We start from the raw sequence: 26,518 nt of genomic DNA, 5'->3' as shown, positions 1-26,518 counted from the left end.
GGCAGCAGCGGGAAGTATGGCAGCCGGCGGAGGAGCGGCCCGCGGCTCCTGAGGGACCGTCGTCCGCCGCCATGTACGCGGCCTCTTCCTCGACGCCGTCGCCGCTCCTGCCGCCTCCCCGGCGGGACTTCATCTCGGTGACCCTCAGCCCCGGCGGCGGGCTCGGGTTGGCGGGCGGCGGCTACAACAACAGCAAGGCCTGGCGGAGGCGCTCCTGCCTGCGGGTGAGGCGCGGCCATAGAGCAGGAGGGCGTAGAGCGGCTCAGCGGCGCCCTCTGCGGGAGAGGCCGGCGGGGGCACGGCCGCTGCGCCGCGCCCTCTGCCGGCGGGGGTGGGGCGCGCAGCGCGCGTGGGCGCGTGGGCTGGGCTGGGCGGGGGTGTTGCTTCCTCTCCCCGCCCCCGAAGCGAGCCGGGGCCGCTGCGCTGCTTAACAGCTGCAGGGAGGGGGAAGAAATCCAGCAGGGGCGGCTGCTCCAGCCCTTCCCAGGCGTCGCATCTCGGATAGCCGGAGAAGCTGCACCGGTTGGGTTTCTGCCTTGGGGTGGTGAATTGCTGAGTGACTCCAGTGATTGCAAGCACCGCGAAATCGCACCAGAACGTTAACTCTGCTGTTGGTGATGTTTGATTGCGTTTGTAACTGCTGAAATCGTTTATTGAACAAACAGCCTGTTCTGTTGTTGTTTTTAAAGCGGCTGTTGAGGTGTTTATACGTTCAGTCATGCGAAGGGCAGAGCCGGGAAGGGAAGGAAGAACGTGGCAGATGCGGGGGACTGGTTTAGTCATCGTAATTTATATTAAGAAATCTCAACTGGAAGGTTTGGAGAGGGTTTTTTTTTTTTTAATCATTTAGATCAGACTCGGGGAACATGTGGCACGCTGGATATTGTTGGACTGCAACTCCCATCAGCCTTGGCCAGCAAAGACAGTGAGAGCCAGTGTGGTGTAGTGGCAAGAGTGTTGGACTGGGAGCCGGGAGATCCGGGTTCTAGTCCCCACTCGGCCATGGAAGCTCACTGGGTGACTTTGGGCCAGTCACACACTCTCAGCCCAGCCCACCTCACAGGGTTGTTGTTGTGAGGATAAAATGGAGCGGAGGAGGATAATGTAAGCCGCCTTGGGTGCCTTGCAAGAGGAAAAAAGGCGGGATATAAATGCAATAATAATAAATATAAATAGGCAGTGGAAAGAGATTATGGGACTTGCAGTCAGCAACATCTGGAGGGCTACAAGTTCCCCATCCTTGATTTAGATTGCGGGAGGCAACCTGGTGCCCTCCAGATCTTTTGGAGTCATAACCCCTGACCATTGGCCATAGTGGCTAGGGAGTTGTAGTCCAAGACATCTTGAGGGCACCAGGTTGCCTACCCTTTTCTGTATCAGTCTCCTGCACCTGTTGGATCCCTTTCTGCTTTTAAAGGCAGGCATATGGGCCTTGTTAGGATAAATGTTTTTTAAAGGCATCTAAGAATGTAGGATCCCTGTTGGATTAGGCCAGTGGTTGAGACGACCAAGCATCTAGACTCCTACAGTGGCCAGCCTGATGTCTCTGGGAAACCCCTAAGCAGGGCTCAAAGGGCAACAGTTATCTCCAGTTTTATGGCCCCAGCACCGGGGACCTTGAGGTAGATGGCTTCTGATTGTGGAGGTTCCACTCCACTAACTATCATGGCTGATAAGAACATAGGAGGAGCCTTGCTGGATCAGAACATGAGTCCATCTAGTTTAGGATCCTGCTTCCCATAGAGGTCAAGCAGATGCCCCTGTGCAGCCCACAAGCAGGACATGAAGGCAATACCCCTCTCTTCCTGTGGCTCCCTAGCAAGTGATGTTCAGAGGCATAGTGCCTGTGATCCCAGAAGTAGTATGTAGCCATCACGAGCAATAGCCACTAAGGGCACAATCCTGTGCATGTTTAGACAAAAAAGTCCCACAGTTCTCCGCATTCAGCAGCCAGCATGAGGCTGAGGAATGCTGGGGATTGTAAGACATTTTTCAGTCAACATCTGCATAGGATTGCACCCTAATAGACTTTGCCTCCCATCTTTCTTTTACAGCCTTCCTTGATTTGGTGTCCTCTGGATGGTTGGACTAGAACTACCATAATCTCCAGCCAGCATGGCCAACAGTCAGGGGTTATGAGTCCAAAACATCTGGAATTCTAATCCATCCCATCCGGAGGGTGTTGGGTTGGGGAAGGCTGACGTATAATATCTTTATCCTGCTTTTCAGATGAGTATTTTCTCCCGAAGCAGCTTGCATCAATTCACACTCAGTGCTTGCTGCTGGCAGCAGGTGCTGCACCTCAAAGGGACGGGCACAGTGCCTTTCTCTTGCTGCTGAATCGGTGCAACAAAACGATGCAGGCATCTGGGGCTTGGGTGTGAAATGACGAGGGGGCTCCCACCCTCCTAGCGGTTTCCCGCTTGAGACATAAGCATTGAGCAGAGAGTCAGATGCATTTCCTTTGGCAGCTGGTCATGGGGAAGTGAAGTGAAGTCAAATAACAGCCTTGATACTGATCTAAAGAGTAGTGCTGTACGTAAGAGGAGTGTCTCGCTCTCTTTTTGTTTAACGCAGGGTGCTGACAGCAGGGGCAGGGAGCCAAAGTGCAGTAAAATATGGGTGGCTGTGGAGGCACGTGAGATAAGGAAGGGATATGTTGCTTTCCTTGAGTGTTGCCTGAAGCAGGCGTGCACAGACGTCAGGATTGTGGGATCCACTTGGGGTGCGATCCTGTGCATGTTTAGACAGAAAAAGTCCTACAACTGCCAGCATTCCCCAGCTAGCCATGCTTTTTTTGGTCTAAACGTGCATAGGATTGCACCCTTAATTTTTTACTAGGACCTGCTAGGTGCAAAATGGTGGCTCAGGGGAGACATGACGGAGCCAGTTATCTCCTGTACCCCATGAGCCATGCACTGGAATGGCCTGCATGTACATGCAGAAATCCATGTCTGAGATACTAAGGTTCTGAGATGTTAATAGCTTAACTGGGATGCAAATAATCCAGTGATCTATCAGTAGATTCTGATTTACCTTCTGCCCGCCCCTGGCACATAGAATAGGCCTACAAATCTTAAATAATGTGAGTGGTGCCACCTCTCTCTCCCGTGCTTCAAATCCACCAATTATATATTAGCTGCAATGGCTGCATGTATAGAACCAAACCCCCTCACAGACAAATGTCAAAAGGGCCTGTATAAATATGTAAAATGGGCATTATTAGTAGTGAAAAATGGCATGAAAGACATGAAAATGTGTGTTACAATGACATGTTACAACCAGAAGACACTATGAGAATGAATTTGTACAATAAACTAACTGTAATGTTGAAGGTATAATACAGTTGTAGTTGTAACTGAGTCTAAAATAGAGTTGTAACAGCTGTTCTTTATAGTGGAGTTTGGTTATTGTACAAATCCAGTCTCATAGAGTTTTCTGGTTATAACATGTGTCATTGTTCATACGTTTTTCATGTATTATCACGTTTTACTAGTAATAATTCCCACTTTATATGGGTCCTTTTGACTTTGTCTGTGGGTTTTTTTGTATTTGGGGGACTTTCTCCTCTCCGTTAGCTGGCTCTGTACGTATAGGACCTCCATGTTAAAAGGCAGCATATCTTGAGTACCACATGCTGGAGGCAAAAGACAGGGGAAGGCAAATACCTCAACATCCTGCTTTGTGGGCTTCCCAAAGGCATCTGGCTGGCCGCTGTGGGAAATGGGAGGCTGGATGGCCTGATTCCAGTGGGCCTGCTCTGATGCTCTTCCCTTTCCCACAGAAGCCTTGCTTAATTCCCATTGTTGTCCCCAACTAAACATCACAATCAAAGTTGGTGTGACTGCAACTGCTTGCAGTTTATTCCTGTCCTTCCCTTTCCTTCCTCTCCCCCAAAGTGTTAGATTTCAGATTGTAAGCTACTTGTGGCAGGGATACAGTGTAAATAATCACCATGGCAGTACGCCCTCACTTCAATTATCTGCTATGGGAAGAGAGAAGGGAGGTGCAAACCGGGCAGCATTTAGTACAGCTTGTGAGAACTCGTACAGACACCTGTGCTGTCAGTGTGTTCTCCGTGATGAGCTAAAGATATTTCCTGTAATGTTGTTTCGCTCTCAGAAATGGAAACAGCTGTCCCGTCTCCAGCGGAGTGTGATCCTCTTCATATTTGCCTTTCTGGCTGTTTGTGGAGTCATCACTTACGCAAACATGGCCGAACCCTGGAAAAGTAGGTCCAGCCGATTTTCTGTCTCTAAGTATGGTTGCAGAGTTGCAGTCACTAGTTTTTAAAGCAACAAACAACACAGTCCTATATGTGTCTGGTCAGAAGTAAGTCCCACTGAGTTCAGTGGGCCTTACTTCCAGGTAAGTGGGGTATAGGGTTGTAGCCAAAAGCTTTTATTATTGTAAGTCCCTCGGGGCAGGGACTTTTCCTCTTGTACTTTGTTAAGTGCCACTTGCCTAGGTGACCCCATATGCAATCATAATAGTTCCTTAATCTGTAGTATGTGTGTAGGGGGGAGGGGGCATAATTTTAAACCAGCAAGGGAAAATTGTAATCAGTGGAGCAAAATTAAGGGCACTCCTATTTATCTTCTGAGGCTACTTTGCTTCTGGTGCATTGCTATCAGGGAATGAAACAAAATCTTAAACCTGGTCCCAGCGTTTCAGGCTGTTTTGTACCATGCCGTTTGTTTTCTTTTCATTTTTGAAATCCTGAAGCAAGCGTTCAGCGGATGAGATCCTCCCCTAGATTCTTGGGCCCTGATTTCTTTGCATTGCATCAGGTGTCGTTCATTGCAGTTAATTTCTCCATACAGGCACGCCCAGCAGGTCTGTGGAGGAACAGAAGACCGATCTGGAAATACCTGGGTTGAAGCCAGCGAATCAGGCGATTCTTCCCATACCCCAGAAAGCCGATGTCGGTCCCGGGGATGTCTCACTTCAAGTAATTTCACCCCCACCCCATGACTTTGCATGACCATTTAGACAGATTGGGGGTAGCAGCATACCGCACAGCTCATAATCTGTAGCTTGCTCCCTGTTTGTACTGTTGATACCTTTCAAGCTTTCTGCCTAGAAAGATCCTTTCCCACATAAACCGAACCCCCGATAAACTCTTGCCAATTGCAGAAGACCTGGCAGCTCTAGGGCACATCTCAATTCATTTGGGTCACCAGCCAGGCCTGTTGGGTCTTGCTCTTTCCCAAATGAACTAGGATGCACCCTCCCCTCCCCTCTGTGCTTTGCAAGGGAAGAACCCTCCTGGGGTAGGGGGCAAGCTGTCTTTCAGCAAAGCTTCTCTGTGGTGACTGATCCACTCTAATTTTGTCAGTGCTGGCATAAAGATGGGATTCGTGCTCTTCCAAGGGACCTCAAGGTTGCCTGGAACACAGTTTGAAAAATCATTAGGCTGCAGTAATGGCAGACCAGTGAGTAGGACTTGCCGCCAGAATCCATATTGGAGTGTCTTTCGAATGAACGCATTTCCTCTTAAGGTGGACGTACAGGGCCTGCAGTGGGCTCCTTATCACAGGTTTACATCTTTGGCCTTTGCAGCCCAGCCCAGGACTCTGTAGCTTGTGTCACATGCAGGATTTCGACCAGGCTGTGCTTGTCTGCCATTCGTGTCAACGGGTGCAGGCTCTTTGGATGGCAAGGCCCTGGCGCTCATGTGCTGCATCACTGATGCGTTGCTTGCTCTGGGCAGAGATTGCCACCGAAAGGAACTCCAGAAATGGCCAGCTCAAGCTGTGGAATCAGTCACCGGCCAAGAGTTTAAAGGGCTAAGCCAAGCACTGTGGAAGCTCAAGGTGGGGTATTTCCAGATTGAGCCCAGGTCTATCCAGGCCTTGCAACTAAGTCCGTAGACGTTACTGGCTTACTTGCCCATGCCCGTGCAGGCCAACGTTCGTTGTGTGCGGCACTTGGAAGGAAGAGGTCTCTCCTGTCCTCCCTGCTTGCTCACTAAAGGCAACAGTGCAGTGGTTATTTACAAGTGATTTATCCAGTCCTCTGTGTGTGTGCGGGGGGTAGTAATGGTTGTCTTGCTTGCTTCTTTTCTCAGAAACCTCCCAAGCACCTTCCTGTCCGACGAGGGCCTCCTAACCTGCAGATCAGACCACCTCGCAGAGACCCCAGGGGGAAGCCACAAGAAGGAGTGGCCGATGCTGCGAGAGAACCTGCCCAGGCTGACAAAGAACACACAACGGAGAAGTCTTTCATTAGGTAGGTGGGCTGAAGTGTCACAAGTCTCTCCTGGTCCCAAAGAAGAAAAGAATTTTGCTTACGAGCCTTTGTAACCCTTGCAGAGCGCTTCTCTTCTGTTTGCTTGGAGCTGCTCTGTGAAGCTCAAAAGCTTTCATGAGCTTTGTGATTTTGTATAGCACTACCCGCGTATGAGGCACTGCGTGCTGTGATGTAACCCAGATAGAAAGGTCCCTGCTGCAAGGAGCTTGCAATGCACAGTTTGCTAGTGCAGGAGAGATGGAGTGGCAGGAATGGAGATGCTAGACTAGCAAGGAAGCTGTGTGAACAAATGAAGTGGCACACGCCAAGGCTTCCGTTCAGTTGGTGGGGATAGAGCCAGAGGCGGTTTAGAGGCTGGAAGGAAAAGCTAGAGGTGGCGTGGCGTGGGCATAAGGGCAGCAAGGGAGAAGAGCAGGAGGCCTGTGTGTGGTTCCGCGCATGGGAAATCTTTGTCCCAGTGATGGACCCCCAGCCGTGGGTCCAGCAAAAGAAGTGTGTCACAGATTGGCCGGAGTGGTGATCCTTGGGGACTGCTGGGGAATGCCCTCAGTCCTTGACTACATCTGTGGTGATGAGGCCGGTCCAGTGAGTAGTTGGCACCAGTGTTTCTGGAGTGCTTCTCCCTTTGCAGCTGGAGAGGAGCAGTGATCGAGCCAGACCAGAGCATGGAGCCGCCTTCCAACAAGATTAAGGAGCTGGACAAACCCTCACCTGTGGAATCTGAAGACCAGAAAGAGCCAGGTAGTAGGTCAGGGCGGAGCCGGAGCCTAACCTCCTGCCCCAGCTCCAGCGGGGTTGAATCCAGTTCTCACTGTGTAGTCAGTCGCCAGTTTCCACTACAGAGGGGTGCATGTCGGAAACCCCAGTGTGGTCCAGAGACTTCGGTGGATGTGGGGATTCAAACTTTCTCCCTGTTACAAAGAAATGCTGTGACTCTTCTCCATACATTCGGGGGAAAGCAGTGTCCGGAGGGCCCCTTGGTTAAGCAGAACCCGGGGCCCGTTCCAGGAGACCCGTTGCTGCTTCCTGGAGTAAAGTCTCTGCTGTTTCGATTTCAGTTCCTCTAAACGAGCGCCAGATGGCTGTGATAGAAGCGTTCCGCCATGCGTGGAAAGGCTACAAGGAGTTCGCCTGGGGCCATGACGAGCTGAAGCCCATCTCCAAGTCGTTCAGTGAGTGGTTTGGCCTGGGATTGACGCTCATCGATGCGCTGGACACCATGTGGATTTTGGGCCTAAAAGAAGGTCTGCTCCTTTTCTTTCTACAGCTCTTCCACTCCGCCTTGTTTCTGTGGTCCTGCTTGCTCCGCCAGGGATGTCTGTGGGCGAGGAGGAGGCCTTCCTGCCTGAACTGCCGTTTTGTCTGCAAAATAGTTGCAGGGAGGCCTCCTTTATGCCCTCCTTAACCCAAACCACACGAGATCAGAAAACCAATTGCTTGTCGTCCCCCTGACCCTTTCGCCAGGCCTGCTACTGAAAGCTGCCCCTTTGGGTTCTCATGCGTGAGTGGCACATGGCCATGCTGGGGAGGAGCCGCAGCTCAGGGGCAGAGCGCATGCTTTGCCTGCAGAAGGCTCCAGATTCAATCCTTGGCATCTCTGGGTAAAACAGGCGCACAACCCGCAGCCAGTATGTGCCCCCCCCCCCCCATGGCCTTAACTAGCTCCCCACCCCGCATGGGACTAGCTGTCTCTTCATCACTTCCCCCAGCAATCCTGCTGAAGACCGCTCTTTTCCCATCACTGCTACCAGTGAGGGAAGAGTGACCTGTGTGAGGGGTGTGCATGGACGCATGTAGCCCCCGACCCAGCATCACGTGCGTTCCTCGGCGGCTGAAAAGGTTGTGCACCCCTGAGTTGAAAGGATCTGTTTTCAGGTGAGAAAGAAAGACAGACCAACGCTGCCAGATAGAGTGTAAAATACTCAGAGAGCTTCGGCTATTGGACGGTATAGAAATGGAATGGAATGAATGAATAAATAAATGCATGCATACATGCAGGTCCTGTTAGGCCAGGGCAACATTCTGTGCTCTTAGGCCTGTGGGGCCTTCCAGGACCCTTCCAGGGAGTGGGGGATTCCCTGGAGGAATCCCCGCTGTGGGATGGGGGAGGGAGATTCGCCCATAGGGGAAGCTGCCTGCATGAGCTGGCGCCTGGAGGAGCTGCTGTGTGGGTGCAGCTGCCTGACTGAGCCATGGCCGGAGGAGCTGCAGCTCAGTCAGGCTGTTCCGCCTGCCCCATGTTCTCTCCCCAGTGGGAGAAGGCACGGGGCAGGCGACGGCAGTTCCTGCAGGACACGCTGGGAGTCAAATGACGTGGTCATGCCTCCTGACGTCATTTGGCCCGCAGAGAGCTGTAGGGGCAGGGAGACATCTGGCTCCCAACCCGTTTTTGGTTGCCTTGCCCTTTGGGCCCAGCTCCCACCCTGAGCCGGGATTAGTCCTCTGACATTCCAGAGATGGCCCTGGGTGGCTCTGTCGGCTTGTTGCTCTTGAAACAGTTCTGGGGTGCTGACTTAGTCCCCGAAGGTGAACTGGGCAGATCCCACTGTGTGGTCTGTTCCAGTGGCTGCCCCCTCCTAAGCCTCCTTTTCTTTCCTTTTTTGCAATGCAGATCCTCCCTTCTGGTGCTTATGTGCCACTCAAGGTGGTTGGCAACAATTAACATGAACCATAAAATCCAAGAAAAAACAATGTAATAATAAATAGGGACAGGTGCAGCAGATGAAATGGAGGTACCCAGTAGAAACGTACCTATTTGATGAAACAAATGCCTGTCTAAACACTTTAGTTTTCTTCCATACGGTGAAACACCACAAAAGAGGGGGTCTGACTGAGCCTCCCAGAGCAGAGTTCCACCACTTTGGTGCGGGCACAGAGAAAGCCTTTTGTCTCATCCCCATCAACTGCCAACACTGGGACATAGAGAAGGGCCTCTCTGTCAGAACTTAGCACAGGAGGTGCACAACCTGTTTGGCCCCTGAGGGCTGCATCTGGCAGCCACGCATATGCACACACACACATGCATGCACACGAACCTGTGGATTCCCTTGCTAATGCGAGCAAGGGAACCCTCCAGTGGATGCAGGGTGGGTGGGTCTGGTATCTTGCATGCGGCCTGTGGGCCACCGTTTTTGCACTCCTGGCTTGGGACGCTACGTGGAATAGAGGCTTTGCAAGGATTTCCTGCCTCAGCACCACAGAAAACCTTGGGATGGTTGTGTGGATAATCTCTGGGCCTCTTCGCTGATGTAGAGTTTGAAGAAGCAAGGAAGTGGGTTTCCACTGACCTAAACTTCGATAAGAACGTGGATGTCAACCTTTTTGAGAGCGCCATTCGGATCCTGGGAGGCCTGCTGAGCACCTACCACCTGTCAGGGGACAGCCTCTTCCTAGAAAAAGCTGTAAGTAACTATCCCCTTGATCTGGCAGTCCATGGACAACTTCCCCCACTCCCCGTCCCACTCCTCTTGTCGACAAGACCATTTCCTAGGTCTAGGAACTGAGGGACTCTTCAAAAGAGAACCAGTTCAAAGCCAGTGCAAGTTTATAGTGGCTCATGTGGCCTACGGATATGTCTCCCTTCCCTTGGAAGGACTCTGCAGATCTAAGATTCTGGGTAATCCTTTTGTGTGCTATGGGGGGGAAACCCTCAAGGGGCTTTGTCAGTGGGATTTATTTCTGAGTAAACATGCAGACAGTTGCCCTGCTAGTGTCCTGTGAGTCTAATTTTTAACTGGCGGTTAATTTTAGTATTGAATATTTGCCATAGAAAGGGGACACACAAACCTCTGGATCAGTACACAAGCATTCCTTTTGGGTACTGAGCTGGGATGCAAACAAGCACTTAACTAGTCCTGCACTCCCAAGTGGGCAGTTCAAGAAGCTTGGGCTTCTTGAATGGCAGCCCCCCCCCCCCCCCCCCGCAGCTTGCTTTTGAGATGGAGGGAAATGTCAAAGCCAGAGGGAAATGTTGGCATGTGTGCCTGAGTGTTCTTTAAAGGAAAGAAATCATGCACGCACGAGCCCTTAGAGCCTCCTAAAATAGCTCTCTGGATCCTAGCTGCTGTATTGATCCTGGCAACCCTAAAATGCACTGGCCTACCCCAGAAATCAGGGCTTAACGATGGAGGGTCCCATCTTCCGGATGGGCAAGCGCAGTAGTTTGGAAAGTGCATTCCAGGGAACACAGGAGATCCCGGAAGCTTGGCGCAAGTTCCTCCGTGACACGATCAGGGGTCAGCAAACGTTCTTCCATTCCCTCAGCTCATGAGGCATAACCCTGAGGCACAAAGGGCCCGGCTGCCCCCCTCATCCATTGAATGCATGACCTGAAATGCTCCCCAGAATTCTTTGCATTGTGCAGGGGGTTCCTCAGCACACAGGTTTGCGTGGACAGGGTTTCCTCGAGGTAGAAAGCTCGAAAACGAGTGTTCACGTGAACCTACGTGGGACACACGAACTGGATGCACCTTTGGGAGCCAGGTGAAATCCTGACTTCACTATCAGCACAGTCAAGCCTTGGAGGCAGTTCGTAGGCCTCCCTCATAGCGACCAAATGCAGTTATTGACTCTTCTCCTGTCTTGTTCTTCCTGCCGCACGTTGCAAAATCCTTGGCTGTTCAGAAAGATATCGGGAGCAGGCTCATGCCAGCCTTCAGCACCCCATCTAAGATTCCGTTTTCAGACGTCAACATCGGCCGTGGCACAGCCCATCCCCCTCGCTGGACGTCTGACAGCACCGTAGCTGAAGTGACCAGCATCCAGCTGGAGTTCAGGGAGCTCTCGCGCCTTACTGGGGAGGAGAAATTTCAGGTACCAGAAGGGGCAGAGCTGCCAGACACACAGCTGCTTCCTTCTCTGCTGATGCATAGGAGGGAGCCATCGGCCATCTAGCCTGGCTCCCAGGCCAAGAAGTAGGAATGCTCATCCACCAGCTTTCTGGATATTCATCCCTGTCATCCTGACCCTAGCAGGCGAGAAGCTGAAAAAGAGGGCTTCTGGAACATATTGCTCAGGCCAGAGATGGGGCACGTGTGGCCCTCCAGATGTTGTTGGATTGCAACTCCCATCAGCTCTAGCCAACATCTGGAGGGCCACACATTCCCATCTCTACTGTAGACTCCGTCACTCAAGCTAGGCCCTCCCAAGCTGGTAGAGAGAATTCTCAAATGATCCTAACAAACATTTCCCATATTTTGTGAGTTTATTAAGAAAGGGGCATAAACTCCTTGAATTGTCTGGCAGGTTAATAGTTTATGCCACATGCTTTATGCACTTAAAATGGACTAGCAAGGCTTAAATTCATGGGGAATAGGTCTGTCAGTGGCAATTAGCCATGCTCACTAATTGGAAGCTCCTTGTTCAGAGGCAGTTTACCCCTTAATATGGGATGCAAGGACAAACAACAGGGGAGGCAGGCATCTGGCTGGACACCTTTGGAACCAGGATGCTAGAATGGATGGAACCTTGGTTTGATGTAGCAAGGCTCTCCTTACAGTCTTGCACATCCCTCAAAACCAAATTTTGAAATCCAGTCCGCCTGTTTTGTACTTTCCCAGGGGGGTTGTGGGCCCACTAGAGACTCCATTGTGTGTTCTTTTGTTCCTGCAGAATGCTGTAGATGGGGTGATGAAACACGTTCACACCCTCGCTGGCAAGCACGATGGCCTGGTGCCCATGTTCATCAACACCAACAGCGGGCAGTTCACCCACCTGGGGGTCTACACCCTTGGGGCGCGAGCAGACAGCTACTACGAGTACCTGCTCAAGCAGTGGATCCAGGGGGGGAAGAAGGAAAATGAGTAAGCTCTTCCCCCTGCATTCTGCCCTCCTTTTCTTTGCCCCCTTCTTTTTATAAGCTCTAGAATGAATGCTCTACAGCAGTCTTCCTCACCTGGTGCCCCTCCAGATATGCTGGGAATCATGGGACTTGTAGTCCAGCACATCTGGAGGGGCACCAGAGTGGGGCCAGCCCCTCTCACGGACATTTAGTAGCCTTTCTCAGCTGTGTTCTTTTGTTCTCAAAAAGTGACTTTGTCCAGACTGTGATGTGTGAGGCTTGGTACCAGGGGTGCAGAACCTGAAGTCTGAGGACCCACCCTGGCTCTCCAGGGTTCCCCAGATGGCCGCTGTCTCCCTCTTGCACCTCAAGTGAGACTGGCCCACCCTGCGGTTCTGACTGTTCGGGCATGACATCCATTTGCCACCCACAGCAAGGGGCTGTTCACAAGAGCTTGTGCCAGGAGTGTGTGGAATACACGCAGCCTCTGGTTTAGGGGGATAATCTTTTAAAGGGTCTCTTTGGGAGGGCAGTGGAAGGTCTCTCAGTGCGGTAGGCAGAGGGTGATGGTCTGCCTCAACCTTATCCAACCTGGTGCCCTCCAGGTGTGTTGCACTGCAGCTGCCGGCGTGCCCCAGCCAGCCATGCTTGGGGGAAAGCCGGGCTGCGTGGACTTGTGGTGTGGTTCTGCCGTGTTTTGAGCTGGGCTATCTCATTAATAGATGAAATTATAATATTTACATTCCACCTATCCACAAATGTTGCCAAGGTGGTGTACAAGAATATAAATATGAACATAAATGCATAAAAAGCAATAAAACCATATTTAAACTGGGGTATTGAACATCAAGCCTGGGACCCAATCCAGCCGTCTGGGGATCCCCAGAGGGCCACAGCCCCATTCCCTGGCCCCACCCCGTTTTCCCAGCCCCTGATCTGGCTTTTGTGCAGTTCTTTCCCCATTTTAAAGGGTTGAACTGCACCTCCTGAGGCTTAGTTACTGGCTGTAATAGCTTTAAGTTCATATATCCTCGTGTTCGGGGTATTTTTGGCCCCACCCCTGTTGTCTGTATCCCTGCCTGCCACTGGAATGCAGCTCCCCGAGAGCTTCTCCGAAATGCAGTTCAGCCCTTGGGCTCACAGAGGTTCTGCACCCCTGGTTTAGCCAAATAATGTACAAACGATCAATGGGGACTTCACACAGATGATACAGACCAGCAACGTAATGGAGCTCTGTGCCTTCCATTTTATTGATTGAACCTGAATGTTTGTCTCCAGCTTTAATCTTCAGCGGTTGCAATCATAAAAAACGAGCAACATTACTGTGTTTTTCAATGGCAGGCTTTTGGAAGATTACATGAAGGGCGTAGAAGGGGTGAAGATGCACCTTCTTCGGAAATCTCAGCCAAGGAGACTGACTTTCGTGGGTGAGCTTGCTCACGGCCGCTTCAGTGCTAAAATGGTACGGTACAAACTTTACCCACATCTATTGGGAAGGGTGTGTCTGTTGAAATCTGAGTTAATGACCGCCTTGTGCCTCGTTGTTGTTGTTTTCTTAAAGTTAGGCTGCAGCCCTGGTAGTAAGCCTCATTGAACACAGTGGGATTTACTTCTGGGTTTACCTGGGCTGTGGGTCACGATTTACAGTTTGTTTCCCGTTCCCCAAACAAAATCTGAACTGCAGTGAATGAATGTAGTGGCATTCAGCAAAATGCTATGACACTTCAGTTGGTGTTGTAGAGCTGTGGTTTTCAGGCTGTGCTCTGGGGTGGGGTGGGGTGGGGGGACTCTGGGGCATCTTGGAAACGTGGAATGGGGGTCTTCAGTGAGGAGATCTGTTTTGGGGCATCTTTCAGCTCTCATGAAAACAATTAGACTGCCATGGCCTGATCTTTCCCTGCGATGCTCAGCCACGGGAAAGTGCTGTGTCCTAGGATTCATGCGTGGAAGCACTGTTCCCACCCTTTTTTCCTTCTGTATCATGTCTATTAGATCACCTGCCATTATTTTAAATGTTAAAACCCACCTCGGGTGCACTGGTAGAAAGGCAGTTTGTAAATGCAGCAAATAAGTTCATTAAATGCAGAGGCCCAGCACCTCATGAGATCAGAGTGCATGTCCACGAATGCTTCCCAGAATCTTCTTTTTCTGGACCAAATGTGCCAGGGCTCCTCAGCAGACAAAGTGACACAGAAGGGGGTTCCCCTGAGGGAAAAGCTTGGAAAACATTCTTGTGCAGCACTGGTTCCTCATGAGCGACTGCTGTGTTTTTCCTGGACAGGATCACCTGGTCTGCTTCTTGCCCGGAGCCCTGGCTCTCGGTGCACACAATGGGCTCCCCGCAGATCACATGGCCCTGGCGGTAGAGCTTGCAGACACCTGCTACCAGATGTATGCACAAGTGGAGACGGGCCTAAGCCCGGAGATCGTCCACTTCAACATGCATGCGCAAAAGGACCGGAAGGACGTGGAGATCAAGGTGAGTAGCTCAGCAGGTGGGATCTCTGCCCCAGATGCTGCTGAATCTTATACTTCCCCCCCTTTATAGCATCCTCTGTTTTATTTACTTAAGATTATTTTTAGGCCGCCTTTAAGGGTCAAACTCTCTCTAGGCGGCATACAAGATAAAAACCATACCGAAACAGATGCAATGAAATGCAGTAAATATATATTCATTACATAGTTCAATATATATCGAACTATATAATCAGTAGGGCCGCGGTGGCTTAGTGGTTAAGACGCTGAACTGCAGACTGGAAGGTTGGCAGGTCAGCAGTTCAAGACCCGAGTGCTGCGTGACGGAGTGAGCTCCTGTCTTCAGTCCCAGCTCCTGCCAGCCTAGCAGTTCGAAAGCAAGAAATTGCAAGTAGATAAATAGGTACCGCCTCGGCGGGAAAGGTAACAGTGTTCCGTGCACCTCAGTGTTCAGTCATGCCGGCCACATGACCACGGAAGTGTCTTCGGACAGCGCTAGCTCTTCGGCTTAGAAACGGGGATGAGCACCGCACCCTAGAGTCGGACACGACTGGTTGGGGACACCTTTACCTTTTTATATAATCAATAATGAAGTTCAATAAAAACAAACATTACTGATTTTTTAAAAAATCCATAAAACCAGAACAATAGAATCAGCAGGTCAAGAGCTTATGGGAAGGCCAGCAAAAACATGTGGGTCTTCAGAACTTTCCTGAAGACCTGCATAGAAGGGGCCTAACAAACCACCCGGCGGAAACCAATTCCTTCAGCACCTCCACCTTCAGTATCTCATTCAGCCTAATTCCCCAACCCACACTCCACCCTCAGCATTAAGAGTGGCTTGCGCTCTGCCTCGCTCAGTGGCAGAGTGCACGCGTTGCATGGCTTAAGTTCTGGCCAAAAGAGACTTTGGAGAGTCGCTACCAGTCAGTCTGCTGCTGTTGCAGGCAGGAGCTAGATGGACCAGCAGCCCAACCTTTGTCTAAGGTGACCCGTACGGCTGTATCACCATTCTCATGTTGAAGGAGGGGCTCTCGTGCTGAGACAGTAACTTGGTGAGGCATATCTAGTGCAGCCTTCCACGACTTGGCACCTTCCAGATCTGTGGGACTTCAACCCCCATAATCCCCCAGCCAGGTTGGGGAAGGCAGATCTTGTGAGATCAGAGCAGAGACAGGATGCCTCATCTGTGGCTCAGTCGCTTCATGACTCTGCTACTCGTTGTCCTGTATTACACACGCGTGTGTGTTTGTTTTGATTCCTCCTACGTACACAAAGACATTATAAAGATACAGTATAATCACTTCGTATGTTTATCACAAATACTCTGTGTCAAGGAAAGTACGGATCACGGCCGAATAGAGGGGGGGTGTGCCTCGGTGCTGGGACATCTTCCCTCTGCTTAACAGGGTAGAAACGGGTCCTTTTCAGGTCTTAATTTTCTTTCCTTCCCTAGACTGCGGACAGACATAACCTCTTGCGCCCTGAGACTGTGGAGAGCCTTTTCTACCTGTATAGATTTACTGGCGATAAGAAGTACCAGGACTGGGGCTGGGAGATCTTGCAGAACTTCAATAAATACACACGGGTAAAGCCGGCCAAGAACCCATCATGAAAGTCTGACCTATTAAGACCACCACTACCAGCAAACACACACACACTCGCAGACACACGCCCCGCCACTCCCTGTGGTTGTGTGTAACTCCTGCAGCCCTCTGTGGCCTGTCGGTGGGATGGCTAGTCCCCATCCCACTGACTAATGCAGCCTCACTTGAAGATGGACAGCGTCGCTGTCCGTTGTAACTCCGGCAGCTGTCGCTTCGTTCTCTGATGAGCTGAGGGTGGAACTGCATCAACTCCAGCAGAGTCAGGTTGGGGCACCCAAGCCCTTGTCCAGCTGCTGCCAGATAGAACAGGGGACGCCATCGGCAGTGGGGAAGTGGCAGGGTGTGTCTTCCCTCGGTGCGTCACCCATCTGTGGAACTTGCTGCGAGGGCCACTGCCTTCGTTACCTTGGAAGAGGGCTGAGACGATTCCTCAGAGGCAGGTCTCCACGGTCGCAATTCATGACAGTGACACGGAGCCTCCATGTTCAGAGGCAGTGTCCCACCAAATGCGCGTTGCTGGGGAGCAACAGCAGGGGAGGCTGTTTCCTCTGTGTCCTGGGCTTGTAGGCAGAAGGTTAGTCGCTGTGGGAAGCAGAATGCTGGACGAGGACCTCTGCTGTGATCCAACAGGACTGCTCTTCTGTTTGTGCTTGTTTTAAACACACGCGCTCACAATATGGGCTGGCTCACATGACATGGCGGCTTAACATGGGTGAATTAACCCGAGATTAGTCCCAGCGTGTGTGGGTGGGTGGGGGGGTGTGCAACCGCCATTTTGAATATGCAGCCTCTGATTGGGGAGATGGGGGGTTGCAGTGTGTCGTGTGAACCTGGCCACTGTGGGTTAACAGAGTTAAACAACCCACACTTAACCAAACTACTAATCAAGGGTTAAGTGTGGGATGTTTAACCCTCGGTTAACCCATAATGGCTAACCCATAATGGCTGGGTTCGCATGACATGCCGCAACTCTCAATTGGGGATTTCATATTCAAAACAGCAGCTGCACGTGCCCCACACATGCTGCAGCTAATCATGGGTTAATTAACCCACGATAACCTGCCGTGTCGTGTGAACCAGGTTAGTATCTATCTACCTACCTACCTACCTACCTACCTACCTTTGAATGTCCCCTCCTTTCCCACCTCAGATTAGCTGCCCCAAAGTTGCTTATAAGTAAAATGCCATAATGAAAACAAATCATAAGCAGTGTAGCAAATGAAATGTGCCTCCAGAGAGGAGTTGTCTATGTTCTGATATACAAAACTCTCCCCTGCCTTTTCTTCTGGAGCTTTTCCTCATGCAACCCCCAGCTACTTTCACCATGATCGGGAAAACGCATGGTTTGGAAACCCAGCAGGGACAGGAATGACATATGTGTGTGTAATCACGTTTGCTTAGGAAATAACCAAATGGATCTAGGTAAAGAACATTTCCATTTCCATGTTGTTTTATACACGGCTGTTCTCTTGGGATTCTTCTCTCCAGGTCCCTACAGGTGGCTACACGTCCATCAACAACGTCCAGAACCCCAGCAGTCCAGAGCCAAGAGACAAGATGGAGAGTTTCTTCCTTGGTGAAACGCTCAAGTACCTTTTCTTGCTCTTCTCGGATGATGTGAACTTGATAAACCTTGACAAGTATGTCTTCAACACAGAAGCTCACCCCCTTCCTATCTGGCCATCAGTATAAATGAAAGCTGAGGCATCTACCATTCCTTATTCCAATTGTGTCCCAACTTGTTGGGGTCTGAAGGGAGGTGCACAAAATGCTGTGGATTCATTTCTTGCTGGATGGCATGTCAGGAAGAAAGCTTGGATTACGGAGGGAGAATTTTCGACCTGGAATCCACTCCCACGTCTCGCCTCCACCTTTCCACCAAGACTTGGATACACAGGGTTGGACATGCAATTAATTGCGGAGTCCAGCATGGTGCACAAGAAATTTTGGGAGGAGCAGGGCTCCCATTGACCCAGTGAGATCCACAGAGTTGTAGATTTGTCTTGGTGTCAAAATTCATGTCTTGGCAAGGAGGCTTCGCCAAGGATGCCAGGCAATCCTGGCTTTTCAGCATCATTCCATTGGCTATACGGTAGAGGCAATAAAAGTGAGAAATGGGTGCCCTCATCCCAGACTCAAAATGCAGGTTGTCAGTGCAATCGCTGATTCCCCAGTGTCATTCCAAGCCAGGGTGTTGTGCTGCTGGCAGAACAAAAAAACAAAAAATGTACCTTTTTGCAGTGTTACTGATGGTGGTGTTCTGATTTTGATCAGAGCTCTCTAATGAATCTTGTGGAACTTGTTGCCTGTTGTGAATCATAGAGAAGCTAAGTGCAGAGGTGGTTTGTTTTGGTGGGGAGAAGTATATACACCTGCAAGTACGTTGCGATACACATATAAATATATAATTTCTTAATTTATCTGCAGAAATGCAGGGAGACAATGTGAGAAGAAAATTTATGTTCTTAAAAAAAAAGGTTACACAGGAGTTTATATATAGGTATGATATAAATAATGTTTTGGCTCAGGTATTCTGACTGAAAGCTGCTTCCTGAGGCTACAGGAGACCTAAACAATGTGTGGGTCATTGCTGTTTCCTCCTCTGGATTGGAACCCGTGCCTGAAATTTGGGGGGGGGGGGGGATTGCTGTCCTTTCCTGTGCAGTATGTTGGCTCAGCTAGGCCTTACTATAAAGGAGGATTCTTGTTTTGTATTGAGAGCAAGGAAGAAGAGGTGTCCAGTGTCCTATTTCCATAGTGAGCTCACAGAGGTATTCTTAAGCTCTTCTTAAGTGGAAAATGCGGTTGAAGGAAGTAGGGATTCTTGGGGGGTGTCGTGGCTATGTTGCGTAGTTCCTACGTAAGTTTTTTTGCTGGCTTGCTGCCCACCTCCAGGGTTAGTTCAGAGTGGTAAGGAGTCTTGTGCAATAGTGTGGCTGCAGGAGAACAAAGGGTTTTATTTCTCCCCAAAGACATTCCTTGGCTGGGGCATGCTACCCTTTCATCGTACTACAGCTGTGTGTGGATTTTGTGCATGTGTCTAGAAATGTCTGTCCACTGTTCTTCCTTTGTTTTTGCTAATGGGTGTGTAGCATTATTTCTTCCTCTCCTCCTCCAGTTGTTCATTCTCAACTCCTATTTTGGAGTTGGGGAGAGGGTGTAGAAGACAACTCCCCCTAAGTTTTGGGGCCGACTCTTCTCACTCGCCTCTATTCGCAGACCAGCCTGTGTCCTTTATGCTTTGCAAAGAAGCACCATCTGTCAAGCTTGTCTCATGAGCATTTGAGTTGGAATGACTTCTTAATAACGGGAGGGGGCGGGCACAAATCAGCGGGGATTGTCCAGCGCCCGCCCTATTGGGATGAACAGGAGCCTCACAGGAGAGCACAGCTGAGGCTGGGGCAGGAGAGCTTCCTGCTGGATCCTGGCCCTGGCAGGTCCTTTCCTTTTTTTAGGCAGGGAGGGGACTGCAACACTGGCTTACGGAGGGCATGCTGTGTATCAAATCCAGTGCGCACACTGGCAGGGACTTGCTCCGTCCATAACAAGAGATGCATGATAATAACAGTAGTCTTAAATAACCCCAAAAGCAAACTTTCAGAGGCGGTGAGGTTTGGGATGCTGCCTGCTGCGGCGCTGGGCCTGAGAGTCCAAGCTGTGAGCCAAGAAACTCAGTTCAAACCTCACCTCTGCCACGGACCTGCTGTGTGGCAGCTGTTCTGTTGGCCTCAATGCTTCTCCCACTCTCCCCAAAATGTACAGCAATGATTACACTGGCCCTACCCTGCAGAGTTGCTGTTAAGATTCTGGGGATAAAATACATAAAGTGTTTTGAGTACTTAAACCACAATATAAAAGCTGAGATTTATTTATTCCCAATCCCTTCCTGCTGTAGACATGGGCTTTCAGAGGAACACACTGCATGCCAAGTGTTTTAAATGTCTCTTTTTACACTTGCCAGTTTGGGCTGTAGAACACCAAATGAACAGAGGTGTGTGTGTGATTTGGGGTATTGTGTTCCTTTTTCCCAGCCTAGCCACATAAGTTCACCCTGGAATTTAAAAGCCATACTCTAAAGCTGAATAATTGCCCCGTTTCTGGGAAGCTGATACTTTGCACCAGTGCCTTCTGCATACGAAGCAAGAGGGAGGTGGATGTGCCACAGAGGCGAGGGCTTCCACTTCTGGGAAATGGCCACTGATGCATCCCCTGGTGACATGCAATTAGGGAGAGGCTTGTCTGTCTTTTGGGGACTGGGCAACCTACTGTGCTGGACCAAGATTTCAAACTCTTGGGTCCCACCTAGAGGCAAATTAATGAATGACCCACATTTGCAGAATGTGGGTTTTGGTGGTGTGGAGCCTTGACTTCCCACTCCTTTCGTCGGCCTGACTTTAATGAGGAACTCCAGACGCTCTGCACAAGGGCCCTCTTCATTTGTTTTGCTTGTGTGGCTTTTCTCCCCTTTCTTTCAAAGCAAAAGAAGCTCACCGCTTCTGGAAAACAGCTCTACATACTTGCTTTCTCGCTTTGCATTGCCAAGTCTGCAAACATCCCTTGTTGAGTTTTGTGTGGATATGTATGGGGGGGGGGGAACCATGCATAAAAAGGTAGTCTTATTTCAATGCTGCTTGTGAAAATTGCCCATTTTTTCTTCCATGTCTTAAGCGGGAAAACCAGGAGTCTCCTCCTCTGTTGAGAGGATTACATGAAATAGCAACCAGGAGCTATTTGGTAAATTGGCAGCCAGAATGTACAGCCGCCCAAACCTCATGGCTAGAGGCTCAGTGCTGCCTTCTTTGCACCTCTGTGGTGACCAGAGCCTGGTGCAAGACTGTCCCATCCCCTTTCCTTGCACAATTGCTTTAAAGCTCTCCGACTCTCCTCCTCCCACCCCCAAAAAGGCGTATTACTGAAGCCTTGTTGGTGTGTTACCTAGTCCATCACATTGGTTAAATAGAAAAGTCCATCCCTTTGTGAATGTGCAAAAGGTTGTACGTGTACTTCACCTTTTCAAGAGGTAGGAGGTTAGCTTTTCAAAATGAAATCGAGTCCCCTCTTGTATTAGGCAGAAGCTAATCCGCAGAATTCTATTCCACTTTAATAAACTTGTTATTTATTTTGAGACGCTGTGTTTTCTGTGTGGCTTCCTGCTTATGCACTGCTCTCGGTGTGGGTGCACCGGAACGAACTTTGCTTGATCTTGCATTGAAATCGGTGGGGCTATGACAAGGGCGCATAGATGCCATTCAGTTCATTCAAGCTGCTGGCAGTGCCCTCAGATGCCCTACCTGCCCTGGGCCCAGCATACCGAGGAGAGGTTATGTCCATGTACAGTTTTTAATGCTCTCTAGGGATGGTGTCAAGGCAGGGGCTGTGGCTCAGTGGTAGAGCCCCTGCTTTGCATGCAGAAGGTCCCACACTCAATCCCTGGCATCTCCAGGGGAAAAAGATCAGATTGATTGAAAAGACCCAGTCCCCCGTCCCCCCCAAATCTGTTCAAGACACTAGCGGAATGTGGCTGGTCTGACTCTGCTTACTACCTCGTCACAAAACTTTTGGGATTCTGTTCCCCTGGAAACTCACCAAAGCCTGACCCTGTGTCATCTTCAAGCAATATGAAAACGTTTTTATTTAGAGCGATTTTGGGTGGCTCGTGACAGGCAGAATAATCAATGGAGCGTTACCCCAAGCCCTTAGGATGGGGTGGGCTGTAAGCTCAAATTAATTTCGGCAGGACATACACAAGAGCTGTTCCTACCCGTGACGTTTCAGCAATGTCAGTTTGGCTACTGTTCCTAAAAAAAAATGCAGTCAAGCAGGGAGCGTAATCATCAGCTGATAATTAAGAGCAATTAGTGACAATTGCCCCGCCGTTTGTAGGAAAGACAATACCTGTCATCTTGGAACTGTAACCCCAGACATCCAATGTCCAGGAAACACGTACGAAACAGAACGGGGCTCCCGAGGGATCTCCAGTTTTGTTCTTGCTTTTACATCCCTGCAGCAAGAAGTGTCACTGCCTTGGCAGCCCCCATCAGCTGCCTCAGAAGGACACAGTGCAACCTCCTCCCCACCCCCATGCCCAACGTTCAGCAGAACCGCTGGCTGGGTTTGGCATCGAAGTGCTGCATTGACCACTCCTGTTAAAGGCTGGCTGGATAGTGGTTGGGAGTGATGCCCTTGAAGGCTCCAGCTGGTCTCTTCGCCCCGGCTGCCTTGACGTTGGCTGATCTCACCCAGTCACTGATGATATTTGCTTCCTGGAGACGGGCCTCTCTGGCAGATGGCGGGTCGGCTGGGTTGGAGCCCCTGTTGGATCAGCAAGCCATATAAAGTGGGTCGTCATTCATTCCTTTGGGCATGCAAACACCCACTCAGGGAATCGCAACCATCGCAGTCAGAGTTTGAATAGTGCTAACTTGGGCTAGGATATTTGCTGTAGAACAGCCTCCCTCAACCTGGTGCTCTTGAGATGTATTGCACCCACAACAGGGGGATTGGATTATGGAAGTTATAATCCAACACACCTGGAGAAGGCCAGGTTGGAGAAAGCTGCTACAGAAGAACCTCTTCCTTTGGGGGATGAAATAACAGAATTCCATATTTCTAGAAGTCCAAAAACGTGCTAGGCAAATTTGTTTTTAAAAATGGCAAGGCCTCGCGAGAGCAGTACGGTGGGGTCGGATCGAAGGGTCTTTCTAATCCAGTATCCCAATTCCCACAGTTGCCAATTAGATGTCCCATGGGGAAGCCCAAAAGCAGGGCGTAAAAGTAACAGTCTTCCATCTGCAACATCTGGTACTCTTGAGGTAGACTGCTTCTAAATATGGGAGTTCCATTTAGGTATCACAGGGGCTATCCTCCATGAATTTATCCTCACTCAGCAGGGCATTTAAAAGAGAAAAAAAGGAAGCACCATGGCCTGCTAAAATGTTGTGGTGAACAGGGTTTGGGGAAGGGGGTATCTAGATCTGCACCAAAACAGTCCCACTTGAATTGTCTAGTGGTATAAAATAAGCAAAGGGTTAAAAATGAAGAAGTATAGCCCTATGGGGTTTAAAAGGAGCTGGGAGGAGGTTTCGTTACTCAACACCTTTCAGCAACAGCACCTGTGCGGTGGTGGTAACACAGCCCGCCACCCCTGCTAATTTCTACAATACGCACCGGAGATCTAGGTGATGGGCACCTCCCTCAACGATTATGGCGATCAACGAGGAGCTCAGGTTCTTCCTAACCTGAAATAACATCTCAAAATCAGACCTTCTGGTGGCCAGGCAAACTGCGCCAGTTGATACAAGAGAAAAGATCTAATGAACAGTCTTTGGAGCGAAGGCTGCTCACGGGGAACGGTGTCCCCGTGTCCCCAGGCCCCTCTCGATATACTTACTCCACCTCCTGCCCAGGGATCCAAGTCTCCATTTGAGAAGATGATGTTGCTTGCAGCAGCCAGATCTGGCAATGTCAAAACAGGGCATCAGAGAAGGTCATTAGTTGGTTTGACAGAAATTGTTACACTGCATTAAAGCCGTTGCAGCGGTAGCAACCCGCATATAACGGGATGTAACACTCCACGAGTGTCTGCCTGGGCCCGCTGGGAAGCTAAGCGAGGAGCTCTGAGAAAGTTTTTTTTTGGGGGGGGGGGGAGCACATGCTGTTACGAAATGGGGTTGAGTGAGTTAGGAAGCTGTCCTACATGGAGTCAGGCCATGAGTCGCCGAGCCCAGTGCTGTCTACGACTCAGGCTGGTAGCAATGGCTCTCCAGGGCTTTGGCCCAAGAAAGGCCTTTTCTTAACTGGAGATGCCAGGGATGGAATCTGGCATCCTTCTGCATGCTGGTGAAACAGACAATCTGCCCTTGAGGCAGATTCCAGCCGTAGCATCAGGGAAAGAGTCTTACAGCAGGGCCGATGGGGAAGGTTTAGAAACAGGGAGGCTGCGTGTAGAGTGGTGACCTCAAAAGTCCTGCTCATGATTTGCTACTGTGCTGTAGAATGACCTTCCTCAAACTGAAGCCCTCCAAATGTGTTGGGAGTTGGCAGTCCAACACATCTGGAGGGCGTCACGTTGGAGTGATACATTCTGCAGCACATCCCTCCCCGCCAAGGCGGAGCACTTCTGTTCAGGGGTCCTGCCAGTCTGGACCCGGAGCCATGTTGTGCTGTTGGGGGTCTCGCAGAGCATCCCAGCAGGCTGACGGCTCCAGTTCCGTCCTCAAAATCCTTTTTGCCTCTGGGTTGGCAGCTGAGCTTGGGGCAAAAGACAGCCCTCCAGTCTGGCTCGGAGGGCTTCTTCTGGTCACCGATCCCAACTGCAAGGGGTGTCCCCTGGCCAAAGAGACGGTGAATGAAGGAGGAGGAGCCGTTGTGTCTCACCACTGCCCCAAAAGCTGGTCTGTAGCCACAAGGGCCGGGGACGAACTCCCCATTCCTGGAAGCAGTACTGTTCCCGGGCAGCTTCTGTGAAGGGGATCTCCGGGAACATGTCGGTCACGTTGTTGCTCTCAAACGTTAAGTTGATCTCGGTGCAGGCCTGGAACAAGGATCGGAGCGAGTGAGGCAGTGCCCCCCCCTTTGGATCCAAGTGATATTTGCAATACTGAATGATCCGGGTCCTAGTTCAAAAACACCTGGAAGGCACTAGGTGTGTGTGTGGGGGAACGGCTGCAGAAGAGGCGGAGGCACAGACCCCGGTACATGCTGGGAACAGGAGGTGTCTTCCCTTTGTGGGGGACTTCTTAAGATTCACAGCACTCCTGTCTGCACTCTACTAAGAGAAAACCTGTTGAGAAGGCAATCTGCCCAAAGGAGCGGTTTGAAAGCACGTTACTTAGAAACTGGAACAGAGCACCGACTGGACATCTGTTTCAATGCACTGTTTGTGTATCGTACAACTGCTATGCTAAAAGCCTTAATAAAATGAATGGTTCAGCTACACTTGGAATATTGTGTGCAGTTCAGGTTCACCATCTCAAAAATGATAATTATAGTGCTGGAAGAGGAGAACGGGGCATCTAAAATGATTGGGGGATCAGTACCCCTACCCTAGAAGGAGAGGCTAAGGCAGCCTTCCCCAACCACATGTCCTCCAGATGTGTTGGACTGCAACTCCCATCATTCCCAGCCAGCCATGCTGGCTGGGGGTGGCAGGAGTTGCGGCCAACACATCTGGAACATATCCAGTTCAGGAAGGCTGAAGCTAAAACATCTGGGCCTTTGTCATTTAGTAAAAAGGGGAATAAGGGGAGTTATGATGGAGGTTTGTAAAACGATGTATGGTGTGGAGAAAGTGGATTAGGACAAATGCAGGTTTTCCTTCCTTAGAATATTAGAACTTGGGGTCACCCGACAAAACTGATGGGCAGAAGATTCAAGGCAGCTAAAAGAAAGCCCTCCTTCGTGTAAAGCATCATCAAGCTTATGGGATTCACTGCCACAAAAGGTCATGGAGCAAGGACAGGGCCAGGGGGTTCACCAATTAAACTTTACTCCCCCCCCCCCCCCCGCAAACATACCTGATAGTCCCACGCTTTGGCATCTGAGCCTGTGCCACAGCCAGTTGGGTCAGCGCATTTCTGGTACTGCTTGTAAATGGCAAAACATGGAGTGGTGCCAGTGGAGTTATAGAATAATCCTAGCAAGCAAAGGAAAAGGCGGTCAGGATTATTTCAAGGTTGAGCCCTGCCCATTTTGAAGGGTCAGGGATAAGGTTGGATCACTTAGAGAAGGTAAGTGTGGTGTAGTGGTTAGAGAGTTGCGCTGGGACTCAGGACACCCGGGTTCTAGTCCCCACTCAGCCAAGAAACTCACTGGGTACTTGGGCCAGTCACAGACTCTCAGCCTAACCTACCTTGCAGGGTTGTTGTGGGGATTAAATGGAGAGCAGGAAGAGAACCATGTAACTTGCCTTGGTCTCCTTGGATGAAGGGTGGGATATAAATGCAACAAATCAATAAACATGAAAGAAGGCCCAGTAGAATAAGCGGTCTGTGGGCTGGTTGCATCTCTTAAGCCTGATGAGTCTGGGCCTGATTGGGTCATGTGTGGACCAGCTCTGGGAGAAAAGAAGAGGCAGCACTCCTTGTTTTTGAGTTATCAATTCAGAATGATCCCTAACAGGATCTGGAAGGACAACCAAAACGATTAAGGAGCTGGATCACCTTCCTGATGAGGAAAGGTTGGGGACTTTTCATTTCTGAAGAAAAAAATGAATAACGGGGGATATTTTGCTATTTATTATTTTATTTTATTAATAACTTATATACCACTTAAAATAAGAAAACCTCTAAGGATTTAACATATGACAATATTTAAAACCATTGCTTAAAATACGGAATGAAAAGACAACTGCAAGAATAAAACAGCAATGTAAAAATGAGTTAACTGGAACAGCATCAAGATTAAT

General features: G+C 50.2%; 2 protein-coding genes across 3 annotated transcripts in view; one reads left to right on the top strand and one right to left on the bottom strand.

Moving 5' to 3' along the window:
* On the top strand, positions 1-21,239 carry MAN1B1 (mannosidase alpha class 1B member 1). Its single transcript, XM_084820874.1, has 13 exons — positions 1-224; positions 4,123-4,231; positions 4,824-4,951; positions 6,071-6,231; positions 6,884-6,993; positions 7,311-7,496; positions 9,505-9,653; positions 10,876-11,064; positions 11,863-12,053; positions 13,373-13,493; positions 14,313-14,510; positions 15,963-16,094; positions 17,602-21,239. The coding sequence occupies exons 1-13, from the start codon at positions 72-74 to the stop codon at positions 17,803-17,805; spliced, it is 2,031 nt and encodes a 676-aa protein (XP_084677000.1). The 5' UTR covers positions 1-71; the 3' UTR covers positions 17,806-21,239.
* The window catches only part of DPP7 (dipeptidyl peptidase 7), a 26,382-nt gene continuing 19,821 nt past the window's right edge, over positions 19,958-26,518 (bottom strand). For both annotated transcript variants that reach the window (XM_084820877.1, XM_084820876.1), the window contains exons 9-13: positions 25,629-25,747; positions 24,490-24,646; positions 23,504-23,568; positions 23,281-23,351; positions 19,958-22,425 (exon numbers count right to left, since the gene is read on the bottom strand). In XM_084820877.1, coding sequence (XP_084677003.1) covers positions 22,260-22,425; positions 23,281-23,351; positions 23,504-23,568; positions 24,490-24,646; positions 25,629-25,747 — 578 coding nt within the window. In that variant the 3' untranslated portion in view covers positions 19,958-22,259. The remainder of the gene's footprint in view (positions 22,426-23,280; positions 23,352-23,503; positions 23,569-24,489; positions 24,647-25,628; positions 25,748-26,518) is intronic.

The sequence above is a fragment of the Heloderma suspectum genome, chromosome 14 (assembly GCF_057233095.1).
Source record: "Heloderma suspectum isolate Gila_16-S chromosome 14, 16-S_ref, whole genome shotgun sequence".
NCBI lineage: Eukaryota > Metazoa > Chordata > Lepidosauria > Squamata > Helodermatidae > Heloderma > Heloderma suspectum.
This window is presented reverse-complemented; position numbering and strand designations above follow the sequence as displayed.